The following is a 16,760-nucleotide window of genomic DNA, read 5'->3' as shown; positions in this document are numbered from 1 at the left end:
ATAATGATGTTCTTCAATTAGAATAAAGAGAGAATCAGAGGCCTCAGAAGACTGAGAGAGAGAGAGCAGTGTTACTGGAAGCACAAAAACAAGAACATAAAAGACATGAGACCATTAAGAAGGCATGGAGGGATGTGGTATTCTGCACCTCCTCCCACCTGTCTGGGACTGCTCACATCTTTGGTCTGATTCAGAATGTTAACCACAGGGTAAACACCGCTCTACTGGGCATTTCGATCTGAGCACAGAAAACTAAAGGAAATAACAACAATGAAACATATATATACACATATACACACACACGTCAAATAAGGACGGTCACTGAAGCACTCTTTCTCACAACATACAAACAGAAGGAAACTAACAGGAGGAGACTAATTAAATTAGGATTACGATCAGATGGAAGCTATGTACCCATTTATAAATTGTTGTGAAAGGGCATTTTACACGATAAAATGCTCATGGTAACAATGTTTTATATCCAAATTTTAAAATAGGGAAGGAGAAATACATATGTATATCCACATGTAAGCTTTAACCATACACTATAAAATATTAAAAGTACTTTTCTCTTTTTTTTTTAAAGATTTTATTTATCTGACAGAGAGAGACACAGCAAGAGAGGGAACACAAGCAGGGGGAGTGGGAGAGGGAGAAGCAGGCTTCCTGCTGAGCAGGGAGCCCGATGTGGGGCTCGATCCCAGGACCCTGGGATCATGACCTGAGCGGAAGGCAGACGCTTAACAACTGAGTCACCCAGGTGCCCCTAAAAGTACTTTTTTTCCTGAGCAATGGAATTTCTTTACACTGTTAGCAATCCCACTGTCAGGACTCTACCTCAAAGTAGAATGCTCAAGGATTTTCACTGAAGCCTTATTTCTAAGAGTAAATTACGTATTTGAAGCAATCTAAATGTCCACCACTAGGGGGCTGCGCTGAATAAACTAACTATGCTACAGATCCACAATGGAATACTACACAGTTGTAAAAAGAAAAGAGGTCTACTGTGGAGGGTTTTTCAATCATTAAGTGAAAAATATAAAGTACAGAAAAATGTAGATGGTATGCTGTCGATGTAGGAAGGAGGAAGACAGCAAATAAGTTAAAATGCATTTGCTTGTGTTTTAAAAATTAAAAAATAAAGGAAAGGTAAAAAATAAAGAAAAGGTAAATTAAGATTTTTAAAACTGGTAATTACTATTACCTAGGGGAAAGAGGGGCCAGAATGAAGGGGACAAGGAAATAAGCTAGATATCTGTGAACACAGCACGCTTTGTAGCTTTGCCTTTGGAACTCTACAAATACTACAACAAAGCCAACTTAAAAAAAAAAAACTAAAATGAAATAAATGACCCATTGTATCTAGCTGGCAGCCTAACTACAAGTAAGAAAAACTATCTCAAAGTACTTTAAGATTCATCCATTTCTAATGGAATATACCTTTAAAAACAAAAAAATACCAATAAAAATTTTTGTCCTTACTCTGTGTTATTCACATTGCTGATGGCAATCCAGGCACTATTACTACTAAGACCGTGTGTGTGGTGTTAAATAGGTTGGTGCCGCTAAGAAGTGGAATTTTTGGTATGGGTATAAGACCATTAAGATCAAAGAAAATCTCTAAGTTGTACTTTAACTGGAAAAAAAAAAAAGTCATGATGTATTTCTTATCTTTAAAAACAAATAAAAACAAAAACAAACAAATTTCCTAATTCTGTCCACTGAAAAAGCCTGTCAGTGATGTCTAGTGCGGCTGCAAGTCACAGCTCCCAAGCCCATTCTGAGGTCTCCAAATTCCACTTTCCAATAAAACAGTATGCAGAGCTTGTTGGATATATGGCTGACTCCCGCTGTGGAGCAGGAAACAAGATGAATGTGAACATTTTATTCCAGAAAGCAAAAAGCTCTGAGCTACAACTAGGATTATGTCAAAAGGACTCCAAACTCACTTGAATAAGCTCCTCCTGGCTAAAAATGGAGCTATTAGACCAGGATTATAAAAGAACAACTGTCACAGAATAAAACATGAGTATGCTTATCGATGAATTTAAAATCATATCAGAACAAATCTCACTAGTCGAAGGGTCAATATAACCTATTATTTCTTTCAAAGATGTAAAAACACCAACATGAATGGACCTTAAGCATATTATGCTAAGTGAGATAAGTCAGACAAAGAAAAACAAGTACTGTATGATGTCATTTATTTGTGGAATCCGAAAAAGCCAAACTCAGAAAAACAGAATGTAAAATAGTGGTTACCTAGAAATGGGGGAATGAGATAGATGTTTGTTTAAGGATATGAACCTGCAATTAGTAAATAATCCCTAGAGATCTAAAGCACAGCATAGTGAATACAGACAACAATATATGCTAAGAGGCTGGAACTTCAACATTCCAACCATTAAAAAGAAAGGGTCATTATGTCATGTGATAGAGGTGCTTAACTATCACTACAATGGCAACCATCTCATTACATATAAATGTATCAAAGTAACATGTTGTACACCTTAAATTTACACATTATATGTCAAATATATTTCAGTTTAAAAAATAATAGAGGCAGGGAGCCTGGGTAGCTCAGTCTGTTAAGCGTCTGCCTTTGGCTCAGGTCATGATCCCGGGGTCCTGGAATCAAGTCCCACATTGGGCTCCTTGCTCAGCAGGGAGCCTGCTTCTCCCTCTGCCTGCTGCTTGTGCTCTCTCTCCCTGCTTATGCATGCACTCGCTCTCTCTCTCTCACACAAATAAATAAAATCTAAAGAAAAAAAACGAAAGCACATTGTATACCACCCCCTGTCCCAAACCCAGCTTTCTGCCTGTCATAACCTAACCAAGTCCACAACCTGCCCAGGCCACGTGGAGCGCCAGAAAGGAGAATGTCTCCCCCTTGCAGTAAAGAGCTGAGCACTTTTCCTTCTCAACTCCCACAGTGCCCTGCATATGCCTTGGTTATTAAACAACTCTGTACTGACCCCTTGTCTCTACTCTGTCTTCCCTCTTAAGCAACACTTCTGGCAGGAACACATTCCACTCATCTTCAGACTCCCAGTATGTAGCGGGATGCCTACCACACTGCAGAATCTTAATAAATGATTGAATGAATAGCAGAGAAGAAACAGATGAATGAATGAAATATGCCTGTTTGTTGGAGGAGGATTAGCATTAACATTACTTCATACGACCTACAGAATGAAAAGTGCTAAAGTGCTATGCAAATTCTCACCCAAATAAAAAAGAAAGAACAATAAAACTTCCTCTTTCTAACCATGAATATACTGCTACTCACATCTGTGTTGAGGCATCATTGAAAAAAGCAGTTTGTCAACTGTGTACCTCATGGCTTCCTTGTACGGGTGCTAACTGTGGTGCGACCCAGCCTGCAGCTTACTTGTAATACTGCTTCTGCAGAGCCGACATCTCCACCCTGAGGATCTGTTCCACTTTGGCAGGAAGGGATTTCTCCACGTCCTTTTTGACCCTCCGGAGGAGGAAGGGCTCCAGCACCTTATGGAGACTCTGGTAACCATTCTCCCTCCCTTTCCCGTGGTCCTCTTCAAAATCTTCCCAGAATTCAAACCTGGAAATAAAACAAGACAGCATTTGTTACAGAAGCAACCAGGAAGGGGGAAAAAAAGCATTTTTCAAACTAAAATTTCAATTCACTAAATGGAAAAAAACAAATCTGGAAAAAAAAAATCTCTTCCCTATAAGGAAACATAAATTTTACCAGTCGCTAGCTCATGGACACAAGAGAGGGGAAAACAAAAAGGAAAAGGAAAACCAACTGAATCAATCTCATCTGTCTACAATGTGGTAACATTAGGTTTCCAATGCTCAGATTGGCTCTAGAGTTCACAAGACATTTCAGTATAACATGCAATGAGTATATAAGCATAGATAAGTTATTGTCATGAAACATTCTGCAGAAAAATTAATAAGCTATCTTTAATAAGCTGCAATTTCTCGGGAAAACAAATTCAGAGGTAAGAGAATAACTAGTGGCAATATTACAGTTGTCACCACGTAAAGGTGAAAGTTTGTTACACAATTTCCATCAATAACCTTCACTGTTCCTAGATGAAGAAATGGATTATAATGACAGGAAACAAGACTCTGGCCCCCAAATAAAAATAGCAATACAAGTGATACCAATTTAACAGTATTAGAACTTGGGGACACAAATTTTACTAATAAATTTAAAAACCTGTCACCATAATAATTCTGCCTCAATTCTATAGATAAAAGTTTCTCACGTTTAAATCTTAATTCAGTCATCTCTGACTCACTAAAGCAGAAGTCCAGAATAGGTCACTGTGAACAGATTTCTTTCAAAAAAAAAAAAAAAATTGAAGGAAACTTCTTTTATGAGGACTGAAAAAACTGTGCATTGTCCTGCCACTAGAAGGCCGGGGAAGCACCTGGAAGAACCAGCTGGACCCTGTGTGCAGACTGATGCTCAGCTGGGGAGAGCAGGCCATGGAAGGAGGTTAGAACCGTAAGCTTCCCAGTCTCCTCTCTGACAACCAGGCAGCCCTCCTCTGCTGAGACCAGTCATGCCCCACAAGACAGAACATTACCCAGAGTCTGGAGGACTCGAAAGCATCTGCCCTCTGAGGTCGCGACGGCAAGTCAGAGCGCAGATGCCAGCACCGCCACAGAGCACAACAGCATCAACAGAGTCTGCTGCTGTTTCTGGACGGACAAATGGCCACTCATGTCAATCAAGTACTGGGAGGTGGATCAACACCTCAGCCTCAGTAACACCTGGTAAACACACGAAACAGCCACCTTCAGAGAAGCAGACAAAAAGACCTTTGGAGTAGAAATCTAAAAACATCACTAAAGCTTACAAACTGATAAACCTAAGCGTATTTTGTCACACTGCTATGCAAATACTCCGGGAACAAAACTAAATGATGAATTAAAACCAGTAGGAGGATTAAAAGGAACTATGCCAACTGAACTATCTCAGTGCTAGGGATGGCACATCACCCACAAAATGTATGAAACAACTGGAAACCAGGGACTATCACTGTATTAGGCTATTCTCTGAAGAGCTGGGTGACAATTTCAAGATAATATTTTAATTCACATAATACTCGCTATCATGAAGTAAAACTATATTAGTCTAAAAACTTCAATATAAACCTTATTTACAAGACTTCCCCTACTGTTTTAGGCAACAAGTATTTTCACCTGCGTAGTATACTCTCAACAAATTAACATGACACAGTATTTCTTTATATACACGCTGAATGCTTTATGCATTATCTATAGTTCTTTCCCTCTAAACAGCAGAGATGAGTCGCTGTAACAGAGACCATAACGCCTACGTGCTAGAAATGTTTCTTATCAGGTCCTTTAAGAAAAAGTTTGCTGTTCCCTGCAATAGAAAACTATCAACTTAAAATACTACACACATAAAAGATAGAGGGTTACAGTGATGAACTTAATAATGACATCATGCCACAGCCTAGAGATTATTTTAGATCTATCCCTGTTATTAACTTGTGAACATAAAATGTGGCTCTCACAAAAGTACAAATAATTTTGATTACTTAAATTTTCCAGACTTTGGGATTTTAGAAAATAGAAGTTCACTCTACTGAAGAACAACAAAGAAGAAAATTAAATCAAAGCAGTGAAACAGTACGTTAGAAGTCATGTGATTAATATGTGAAGGGAAAGGTGCAAAAAAAATTCAGACTGGCCTAGACAGCAGAAGCAAAACAAAACAAACAAACAAAAAAAACCCACACATTTCTTATACTAAGAGCTTACATCTCTGAAATATCCTCTATCAAGTTATTTTGTGGAGTGGGTATGCAGTATACTTTGCAAGTGATTATAAACAGGCTTGCCTTGTCTTTTTCTACCTTTAATACCAAGCCCCATGCTTTGCAAAACAGTACAAACAAAATAATTGATTAGCATGTATTTATAATAAGGGTAAGTGACCAGATTTATAAAAAGGGTGGTAGTGTGGTCAGAGCCACCATGCAGGAAAGAAAATAACATTTCAGTTGGTTAAAAAGAAGACTAACTTCTGGATTTAAAAACCAATGGCCTGTCACAGTCGAGGAGGTGAAGGTTCAAAAGTTATCTGGCCAAACTTAATTCCTTTCTATACACTAATTAATTTCTCCAATGGATCATGTCTTTGAAAGGACTAAGTGGTTCCGTAGAGCCACCTGGAACCTAAGGAACTACCGCTAAGGATGGGGAAAATACTGCACAGGATTTTGGTCACCTGCAAAGCAAGCTCAGGCAGAAACAAAGGTAAACCTTAACTCCTTGACTAATGGAGTTATATACATCTTTGTGGCAAACAATCTTTTTTAAAATGTTTGAAAATGATAGTATTTTTTTAAAGATTTTATTTGAGAAAGAGAGAGAGTACGAGCACAAGCGGGTGGGGGAGGGGCAGAAGGAGAGGGAGAAGCAAGACTCCCCACTGAGCGGGGAGCCCCACTGAGCAGGGAGCCCAACGCAGGGCTCAATCCCAGGAGCTGGGATCATGACCTGAGCAGAAGGCAGACACTTAACGCTTAGCCGAAGGCAGAGCCACCCAGGTGCCCCAAAAATGATAATTTTTTTAATATTTTATTTATTTATTTGACAGAGAGAGACAGCAAGAGAGGGAACACAAGCAGGGGGAGTGGGAGAAGGAGAAGCAGGCTCCCATGGAGCAGGGAGCCCGATGCAGGGCTCGGTCCCAGAACTCTGGGATCACAACCTGAGCCGAAGGCAGATGCTTAACGACTCAGCCACCCTAGGTGCCCCAGTAATATTTTAAAAACAAAGTTTTCAAAGAGAAAAAGCTCTCTTAAACACACACACACACAACTGCATCTCTAACTCCATCATTCCAAAAGTAATTCAACTGGCCACAAGGAACACTTTAGAAGAACTATTAGAATGATAATCTCTACTAGGAATGCCACAATTGCTAAATAGCAGCAAAAAAATTAATTATGAACAATCAAGAGCCAGAATCTCTACCACCCAATTCAGTAGTCAAGTACAAAAGGGGAAATCTAGCTAACCATTCATTGGTGAAAACTATGCACCATTCTTTTTTGAGGTGACAAACACAGATGTCCCCAGGGTGCCTCAAGACTCCTACTATGTAGAATGCTTTTACCTCATCTCAATGGTGCTATGAAGGATATACTTTTTCTCTTAGATTCTAAAACTCAAAGGACATTTACCTTGGTCAAAGAAGACCTCAAACTAATCTCCGTCCAACCAACTTATTGTCTGATATGGGACACACTTCATCATCTAAGTCAACATTTTGAAGCTAAACTGTTCCAGTGTATCAAAAAGATCCAAAACAAAAAGTTTTAAAGTAATAGTTTAAAGTAATACACATGAAAATTCTCTATTTCAGAAAACAAAGATTAACAATAAATAATAGATAATCTCGACTATTCCTGAACTTTTATACGTTATCTGTTTTATAGCACTTGTACCTTTGAGAAGCACACTTTATAAAAACATGGCCCTCTGCTAATACCTGATGAATAGGGTACTCAAGAATATTTAAAAAAGAAAAGGGCATGGTGAGTTGGGGGATGGGGTAATTGGGTGATGGGCATTAAGGAGGGCAATTGAAGTAATGAGCACTGGGTGTTGTATGCAACTGATGAATCACTAAATTCTATCTCTGAAACTTAAAACTTAAGTTAAAAAAAAACTTAAACTTAAAAAAAAAAAAAGAAGAGGGCAACTGCCGCCATCCTCAGGCCACTATCGAGACTCAGAGCTCTCTGGAAGGGACAGAGGACCCAGGCGAGCAGCAACAGGACAGACAGCAATGAGACGGGATGGGTGAGACATGACAGGAAAAGGAACCTCCTATAGAACAGTGTTTCTCGATTGGTGGTGATTCTGCCTCCCTGTGGGACACTGGGAATGCCTGGAGACCTTTTTGGTTCTCAAAACTGAGAAAGGGGGCAGCTATTGGCACGTGGTGGGTAGTGGCCAAGGATGCTGCTAAACATCCTCTAATACAAAGGACAGCCCCTGACAAAAAGAATTATCCAGCCCAAAATGTTAATAGTACCGAGGCTGAGAAACCCTGCTCTGAGAGAAGGCAGAGGAAGGAGGGGTGTCGAGGGGGCTCCACTCCCAGAAGCACACCCCACCATGAGGATGCCTGCAAACACAGGAAATAGTTTAAGCCTATTCTCCTGACAGCTGTCGTGAGGGCGGCACAGAGTGGTCAAATTTCTCTACTCATCTGAAGAGTCTTAAAACTCTCCTTGAAAAATTAAAGTGAAAAAAGAACAGCCACAGACAAATGAAAACAGAATTTGTTGCTAGTAGGTCTGCATTACAAGAAATAGTAATCTGTTACATTTTACCAGAAGTAGGTCAGCATTAATCTGAAGAATGTGATGAGATGCATACTAAAAACTCCAGCAAACAGTAAGAAAATAACTTTTACAAAAATCAATTAACAGAAGAAGTAAAATGGCACATTAGAAAATAATTGTTCAAACAAAAAAGGCAGTAAAGGAGAAAGAGAAACAAAAAAAGTAAGACATATGGGGGGAAAAAAACAAAATAGCAGACATAAATCCAACCATAGCAATAATTACATTAAATGTTAATGAACTAAACCCTTTAATGAAAAGGCAGAGATTTGACAAGATCCAACCATATGTTGTCTAAAAGAGACACATTTTAGACTCATTAAAAAAAGTTAAAAGTAAAGTGATGGAAAACAATATACCATGCAGTTAGGTCAGCATTAATCTGAAGAATGTGATGAGATGCATACTAAAAACTCCAGCAAACAGTAAGAAAATAACTTTTACAAAAATCAATTAACAGAAGAAGTAAAATGGCACATTAGAAAATAATTGTTCAAACAAAAAAGGCAGTAAAGGAGAAAGAGAAACAAAAAAAGTAAGACATATGGGGGGAAAAAAACAAAATAGCAGACATAAATCCAACCATAGCAATAATTACATTAAATGTTAATGAACTAAACCCTTTAATGAAAAGGCAGAGATTTGACAAGATCCAACCATATGTTGTCTAAAAGAGACACATTTTAGACTCATTAAAAAAAGTTAAAAGTAAAGTGATGGAAAACAATATACCATGCAGTTACCAAAAGAGAGCTAAAGAGCTGTCACATCACACAAAATAGATCTAAGGAGCAAGAAATATTACTAGAGATAAAGAGGGACATTTCATGATAAAAAGATCAATGTATCAGGAACATAGAACAATTATGAATGTGCACAAACCTAACACCAAAACCCCTCAAAATACATGAAGGAAAATCTCACAGAACCAAAAGAAGTACATCATTCAACAACTACAGTTAATTATTGAAATGTTTCACTGTCAATAACAGAATTAGACATGAAGTCAGCAAAGGTATATAAGACTTGAGTAAGACTATTTATTAACTAAGTTGATGTAATGGACAGAACTGTACCCTATGAAAGCATTGTTCTTTTCAAGTGCACAAAGAACATTCTACAAAATAGAAAACATACCAGACCATATAACAAGTAACAGTAAATTCATTTAAAACATGTTCTCTTAGACAAAATTAAATTATGAATCATTCAGGAAATACCTAAATATTTCAAATTAACCAACACACTCAAAACAAAACCCATGCACCAAAGAAGAATCACAAGAGAAATAAGAAAACAGGTGAAACTGAATGAAAGCCAAAACACATGGTATCAACATTCGCTGTAAAGGGGAACCTATACCTTTAAACAGCCATATCGGGAAAAGGAAAAAAGGCCTTAAATCAATAATCTAAGCTTCCACCTTAAGAGAAAAAGAGGAAATTAAATAAAAGGCAATAATAAAGATGAGAACAGAAATATGTAAAATAGAAAACAGAAAAAAAAGTCAAAAGTTGGTTTCTTTGAAAACATCCCCCAAATTGTTAAACCTTTAGCTGAAATGACCAAGAAAAGAGACAAGACACAAATTACCACAATCAAAAATCACTGAGATCACAATTTACCCTTCAAAAAGTAAAAGAATCATGAGGAAACACTATAACATTATGCCAACAAATCAGATAACTTAAGACAAAATGGACAAATTCTTAGAAACAGATTAACAAAACTAAGTGAAGAGGAAACAGAAAACCTGAATAGATCTGTAACTAGAAACTGAATTAAGTCATTAAAAATTTTCCCACATAGGGACACCTGGGTGGCTCAGTCAGCTAAACATCTGCCTTCAGCTCAGGTCATGATCCCAGGGTCCCGCATCAGGCTCCTTGCTCAGCGGGGAGCCTGCTTCTCCCTCTGCCTGCTCTGCCTGCCACTCCCCCTGCTTGTGCACTCTCTCTCTGACAAATAAAATCTTAAAAAAAAATTTTTTTTTTAATTTTCCCACACAAAAAAGCTAGGGCCCACCCACATGGCTACACTGGTAAATCCTACCAAATATTTTATTATTTTTTTTATAATATCTTTTTTTTTTAAAGATTATTTATTTATTTGAGAGAGAGAATGAGAGAGAGCATGAGAGGGAAGAGGGTCAGAGGGAGAAGCAGACTCCCCGCCGAGCAGGGAGCCCGATGTGGGACTCGATCCTGGGACTCCAGGATCATGACCTGAGCCGAAGGCAGTTGCTTAACCAACTGAGCCACCCAGGCGCCCAATCCTATCAAATATTTTAAAAAAGAAGTAACACCAATCCTAATAAATTCTTTCAGAAAATAAAGGAAGAACATTTTCCATTTCATTCTATTATCCTGATACCAAAGCCAGGCAGACATCACACACACACACTCGAGCACACGCACATTTGCATAGAACTAGAGACTAAAATCCCTCAAAAACAGGGGCGCCTGGGTGGCTCAGTCATTAAGCGTCTGCCTTCGACTCAGGTCATGACCCCAGCTTCCTGGGATCGAGTCCCGCATCGGGCTCCCCACTCGGCGGGAAGCCTGCTTCTCCCTCTCCCACTCCCCCTGCTTGTGTTCCTGCTCTCGCTATCTCTCTCTGTCAAATAAATAAATAAAATCTTTAAAAAAATAAATAAATAAATAAATAAAATAAAATCCCTCAAAAACAAAGATGCGAAAGTCTTTAACAAAATATTAGCAAAATGAATCCAGAAACACATAAAAAGGATGCAACATCATGACTAAGTCAGATTTATCACAGGAATGCAAGACTGTCTTAACGTCTATAAAGTAATTATTGGTAGAATAAAGAACAAAAACCATAGTCATCTCAATAGATCTGGGGGGGAGACAACATGAGACAAAAATCTAACACTCATTCATTATAAAAACTAGAAATAGAAGAAAACTTCCTCAACCCATTAAAGGATATTTACAAAAATTCTATAGCTAACATCCTGTTCCCAATTCTATTCAACACGGACATTCCAGAGAATACCACAGGGCAGGAAGTAAGAGGCATCCATCCACATTGTAAAAGTAGAACTTCTTTTACTTGGAGAGGTGATCCTATACCTAGAAAACACTAATAAACAAAGAACAACAACAAAAAGAGTGGAAATAATTTTTGCAAGCTCCTAAGATACAAGACTGCTATAAAAAACTCACTCTATTACAATCTGAAAATTAGATTAAAAAATCAAAATAAGTATGAATAAATTTAAAAGAAGTATAAGCCTAATAACACTGAAAACCACTAAACACTGTTGAGAAAAATTACAGAAGATCTAAATAGGGGACACTTTCTATGATGGTAACTTAGGAGGCTCAATATTGTTAAGATGATAATTCTAAATTGAAACCTACATTCAACACAATGCCTATCAAAATTCTAACAGAATTTTTTTCCTTTCAGAAATTAACAAGCTGATCCTAAAATGCCTATGGGAATACAAGCAAGTAGAATAGCCAAAATAATTTTGATAAGGAACAAACTGAATTTGTATTTCACCATTTTAAAAATCAGTATAAAGCCAGTGCTCAAGACAGTGTGGCATCAGTATAAGGGCAAAAATACATTTTATCAACAGATCAAAACTAAGAATCCAGAAACAGAACCTTACATTCATGATCTCAACTGGTTTTCAACAAAGGTACCAAGGCAATTCAAAAAAGAAAGGTATGCTTTTCAAAAAAATGGCACTGGGACAACTTCCAAAATCCCACTGCAAAAAAATGACCTTAAGTCCTCACACTTCACACTATGAACAAAAAGTGCAAAATGGAACAGAGACCTAAACATAAGAATTAAAATTCCTATAAGAAAATAAAGAAGAGGGCACCTGGGTGGCTCAGTCATTGGGCATCTGCCTTCGGCTCAGGTCATGATCCCAGGGTCCTGGGATGGAGCCCCACATCGGGCTCCCTGCTCAGCAGGAGCCTGCTTCTCCCTCTCCCACTCCCCCTGCTTGTGTTCCCTCTCACTGTCTCTCTGTGTCAAATAAATAAATAAAATCTTAAAAAAAAAAAAGTCTTTGTGACCTTAGGTTAAGCAAATATGTCTTATTTTATATGACATTAAGCACAATCCATTAAAAAATTGATAAATTATACTTCATCAAATTTACAAACGTTTTGTTCTTCCAAGACAACGTTAAGAAAACAGCCACAGATTGGGACAAAATACTTGCAAATCATAAAGCACCTGAATCTGGAATACAAAAGAGTGAAGGAAGGAAGGAAGCAAGGAAGCAAGAATGGAAGGATCTCTTCGACTCTTGAGACAACCTAATTTACAAATAGGCAAGGAAGACTTAAGACATTTCACCAAAGATACACAAATGGCTAATGAACACATGAACAGATGTTCAACACTATCATTCATTGTAGAAATGCAATTCTAAGCCACAATGAGATACCACTACACTCCTACCAGAATGACTAGAACCCAAAAGACTGACAAGTATTGGTGACCATATAGAGAAACTAAAAATTCAAACATTTCTGGTGGGAATGGCAAATGGAAAACAGCCTGGTAGCTTCTTAAGTTAAATACACACTTTCCAAACAATCTGGCAATTTCACTAAGTATCTAATGAAGATAAATAAAAATATATGTCCAAGCACAGACACAACAGCCCAAAACCGCAGCAACCTAAATGTCCATCAACTAGTGACTGGACACACAGATAATGGAATACTACTCCATTTTAAGAGAATTAACTCCTGATAAACTCTATGACACAGGTGAAGCTCAAAAAAGTATTATGCTAAATGAAACAAGCCAAAAACACAAGTCTACTTATTAGGATTCCATTTATATGAAATTCTAGAAAAGTTAAATCTCTAGAGATGAAAACCAATTACTGACTGCCTAAGGCTAGAAGCAGAAATTAACTAGACAGACAAGAGGGAACTTCTCTGGGTAAAGAAAATATTCTAAAACTAGATTATGATGGGTGCACAACTCCAGACATTTACTGAAAAATACTGAATTGTACCCTTCCAGTCATGTATTTTATGGTATCTAAACTGTATTTCAACACTTTACAAAAAGTTAACAACACATGGGGGAAGGGACCACTTTTATGTTTTTCATTATGCTATCCAAACGCCTTGCTCAGTTTATGCACATAGTAGGCACTAAAATCTTTTCTGAGTTAAAATAAAAACAAACTGTGGAGCATTTCCCTATCAATGTGACCCTTGACTGCTTACTACACGCCAGAAACTACGCTGGGCAATGTGGACCATTGATGGATTACATAAACCAGATCCCTGCTGCTTCTGATGCATAAATCTAACGACATGAGATGAATGAGGAAGAAATGAGAAAAGGGAGGTGCCGTGAAGAAAATAAAACTGGGTAGGGTGGTAAGCCCGTCCCACAGGCTGCTTCAGTTAGGCGGTCTGAGGAGACATCTAAAAGGAAGTGGTCATGTAGGCTGAGGCAAAAATGTTAAGACATGACTGGCCGTGTGACGATGAGGAGGGAGAACATTCCAGACAAAAAGAGTGGCAGGGCTTGGCACGTTACAGGTACAGGAAGATGACAGAATGGCTGCAGCAGAATGAGTGGTGAACAAAGTGGGACTGGAGGAGTCAGAGTACTACTGAGGGGCCACACAGACCAGGGTCTTCCAAGTTAGGTAACAGATTTAGATTTCATTCCAAGGATCACTAAATACCACTGGATAACTTTTAAGTTTCAGGAAACATGCACAGCATCTCTCCCATAAAAATCTTCTCAATAAAAACATTCCATGATTCTTTAGTAAGTTAAAGATCTGAATAACACCTAATGCTGACAGCTTGTTATCAAAGGTTTGGGTTTGGGGCGCCTGGGTGGCTCAGTCGTTAAGCGTCTGCCTTCGGCTCAGGTCATAATCCCAGGCTCCTGGGATCGAGCCCCGCATCGGGCTCCCTGCTCCATGGGGAAGCCTGCTTCTCCCTCTCCTACTCCCCCGGCTTGTGTTCCCTCTCTAGCTGTGTCTCTGTCAAATAAATAAATAAAATTTTTAAAAAAATAAAAAAGTTTAAGATATTAATGCTTATCACACTGTGTATCTTATATACATCATTTCAATTATTAATTACCTTGTAACAACAGTGAGAAAGTCTGAGGTTTCCTATTTACCAATTATTTCCCCAAAGCATTAACTGATTTAAACATCTGGTAGGTAACTCCTTGACATGCTGAATTCTGTGCCTCCTAACATTTATTATGGAACATTTTACTAATTTTGTTCCTGCACCAGTTTAATGTTTCGCTGTCCCCAAATCATGCCATCTGTTTTCCCTAAGGTCTATTTTTTAAAAGTTAAAAAGCATTGGCATTTAAGACATTCTCCATCTTTCAAAATACACAGGAAGGAGCTTACTTCTCCGGCATAATAAAGTGCAGCAAGGACCAGAGCTCCTTGAGGGAATTCTGAAGAGGGGTCCCCGTAATCAGGAGCCTATGGTGGGACTTGAAATCAATCAGAGTTTTATACAATAAAGAGTCATCATTCTTCAACCGATGGGCTTCATCCACTCCCAGAAAGGCCCAGTTAATACTGCCCAGCACAGTCTAAAGTAAAAACAAAACAGAACGAGCCACCAGGTCAGAAGGGAACCCAAAAGTACTTTCAAGTGTTAATTATCTCTGTACAAATACCATCACAAAGGTATACATAGAAAACATTTATTTTTCATGGACTTAAATTATATTAGGACTCCTCTGTTTATTCTGTTTTTGGCCAGATTGGTGTCTACTCAGAAGAGCAGATCACCATCCAAAAGATATTGGGGAGAGGGGGAGTCTCTTATGCCAGGCATTGCTGCATGCCCCACAGCAAGAACTCAAAAACTGGTACGCTGGGCAAAAACAATACAAAAACAAAAAACATGATTTTGCACTCTCTCAGTTAAGTCTTTTCTGCCTATTCTCCACCCCAACCATGAAGCACAGAAACACCAAGAGCCACCAAATTGAACTCATTTACACTTATTATCACCAATGGGACCACCTGCCACATACATTTCTTAGTAATTATAGAAAGGAGATGGTGTAAAGACCTTCATTTTTCTGTCCTCCTTGTAGAGACCATTCACATCATCTGTTGTGGAGAAATTCCTTGACAATGATATGATGGGAAATGCCCGGGATGGAGCTTAGGTAAATTACTGGCCTCAATACCCTTTCATCCTGTTTAATTCAAATGGACTAAGCAACCTCAAGTCCCCTTCAACTGTAAAGTTCTGATTTTTATTTACAACCTTAACATTCTCTGTGGATTGTTCATTTGTTTGCTTTTTAAAATAAAGAAAAGTAACAAAGCAAGCAGGAAGCAAGGACCCCACAATTTGGACAAGTCACACACCTTATCTTTTAAGAGGATCTCGTATGTTGTTATAAGTGCATTGAACTTCAGCCTTTTAGTCTGAGAATGAATCCATTCATATTCCCGTATCTAGAAGAGAAATCAGTAATTAAGATACAATTTCTACTTTTACCCTTCTATATCACCAGCAATCTTGTGATAGATCCAATAGCAACATGCCAAATAAAAAAATAAACCTGACTAGAATTTAATAAATATTTTATACATTCTAAATTGACCTAAGCAACCACAATATAGAGCAGTTATAAGATAATTAAAGTATCACTGAGCAGCAAAAACTTTACTGCCAGGTTTCAAATAAACAGTCATCTTCCCCCACCTCCACTCCAACAAAACTGACCAAAAACACGCATTGCATCTGCAATTAAACCCTGGTGACTTGAACTTATCTAGCAATCTCCCAAAATGTGAATTTTCTTAAGAATATTTTATTATTCTTTGCTCTTTGGTAGGACAATACTTTTATTAACAAGTAGAACAAATCCCAACCTCTGGCTCGTTCAGAAATGTCATTAATCAAGAGCAGAAAGATACAGCCTCCAAGAAAAAGGAAAGGGAAGGTTACAGGATTAAATGTAATTTAATATGAATGAAAACAATGTCAATGTAAAGGAACACAAAAACGAACATATCCATATGCAGTATAACTGGACACCCAGCGAGCACGATGGCCCATGACAAAGCTCCTGCGGTTTGGTTGTCCAGTTAGGGACTGGAGAACAGGGCAAGGAGTGTGTGTGCAGGTCATCACCACCAAGTGGGAAGAAAGAGCAAAAAAAAAGGAGTATTGGAGTCCACAGAGAAAACTTCCCTGACTCCACAAGTTGTTTTTTTTTAATGTTATGTTAATCACCATACGTTACATCATTAGTTTTTGATGTAGTGTTCCATGATTCATTATTTGCATATAACACCCAGTGCTCCATGCAGAACGTGCCCTCTTTAATACCCATCACCTGGCTAACCCACAA

The 16,760-nt window shown here is 38.2% G+C and overlaps 1 protein-coding gene across 5 annotated transcripts in view; it reads right to left on the bottom strand.

Moving 5' to 3' along the window:
- CHD2 (chromodomain helicase DNA binding protein 2) overlaps window positions 1-16,760 on the bottom strand; it is a 134,601-nt gene that overhangs the window by 51,263 nt on the left and 66,578 nt on the right. For all 5 annotated transcript variants that reach the window (XM_088024952.1, XM_028122121.2, XM_028122120.2 and 2 more), the window contains 3 exons: window positions 15,769-15,858; window positions 14,785-14,975; window positions 3,392-3,580 (listed from right to left, as the gene is read on the bottom strand). In XM_088024952.1, the coding sequence (XP_087881078.1) occupies window positions 3,392-3,580; window positions 14,785-14,975; window positions 15,769-15,858 (470 nt within the window). The remainder of the gene's footprint in view (window positions 1-3,391; window positions 3,581-14,784; window positions 14,976-15,768; window positions 15,859-16,760) is intronic.

This window comes from Eumetopias jubatus, unplaced genomic scaffold, assembly GCF_037043125.1.
Source record: "Eumetopias jubatus isolate StellerSeaLion01/CBP00866 unplaced genomic scaffold, mEumJub1_p1.0 scaffold_7, whole genome shotgun sequence".
NCBI lineage: Eukaryota > Metazoa > Chordata > Mammalia > Carnivora > Otariidae > Eumetopias > Eumetopias jubatus.
This window is presented reverse-complemented; position numbering and strand designations above follow the sequence as displayed.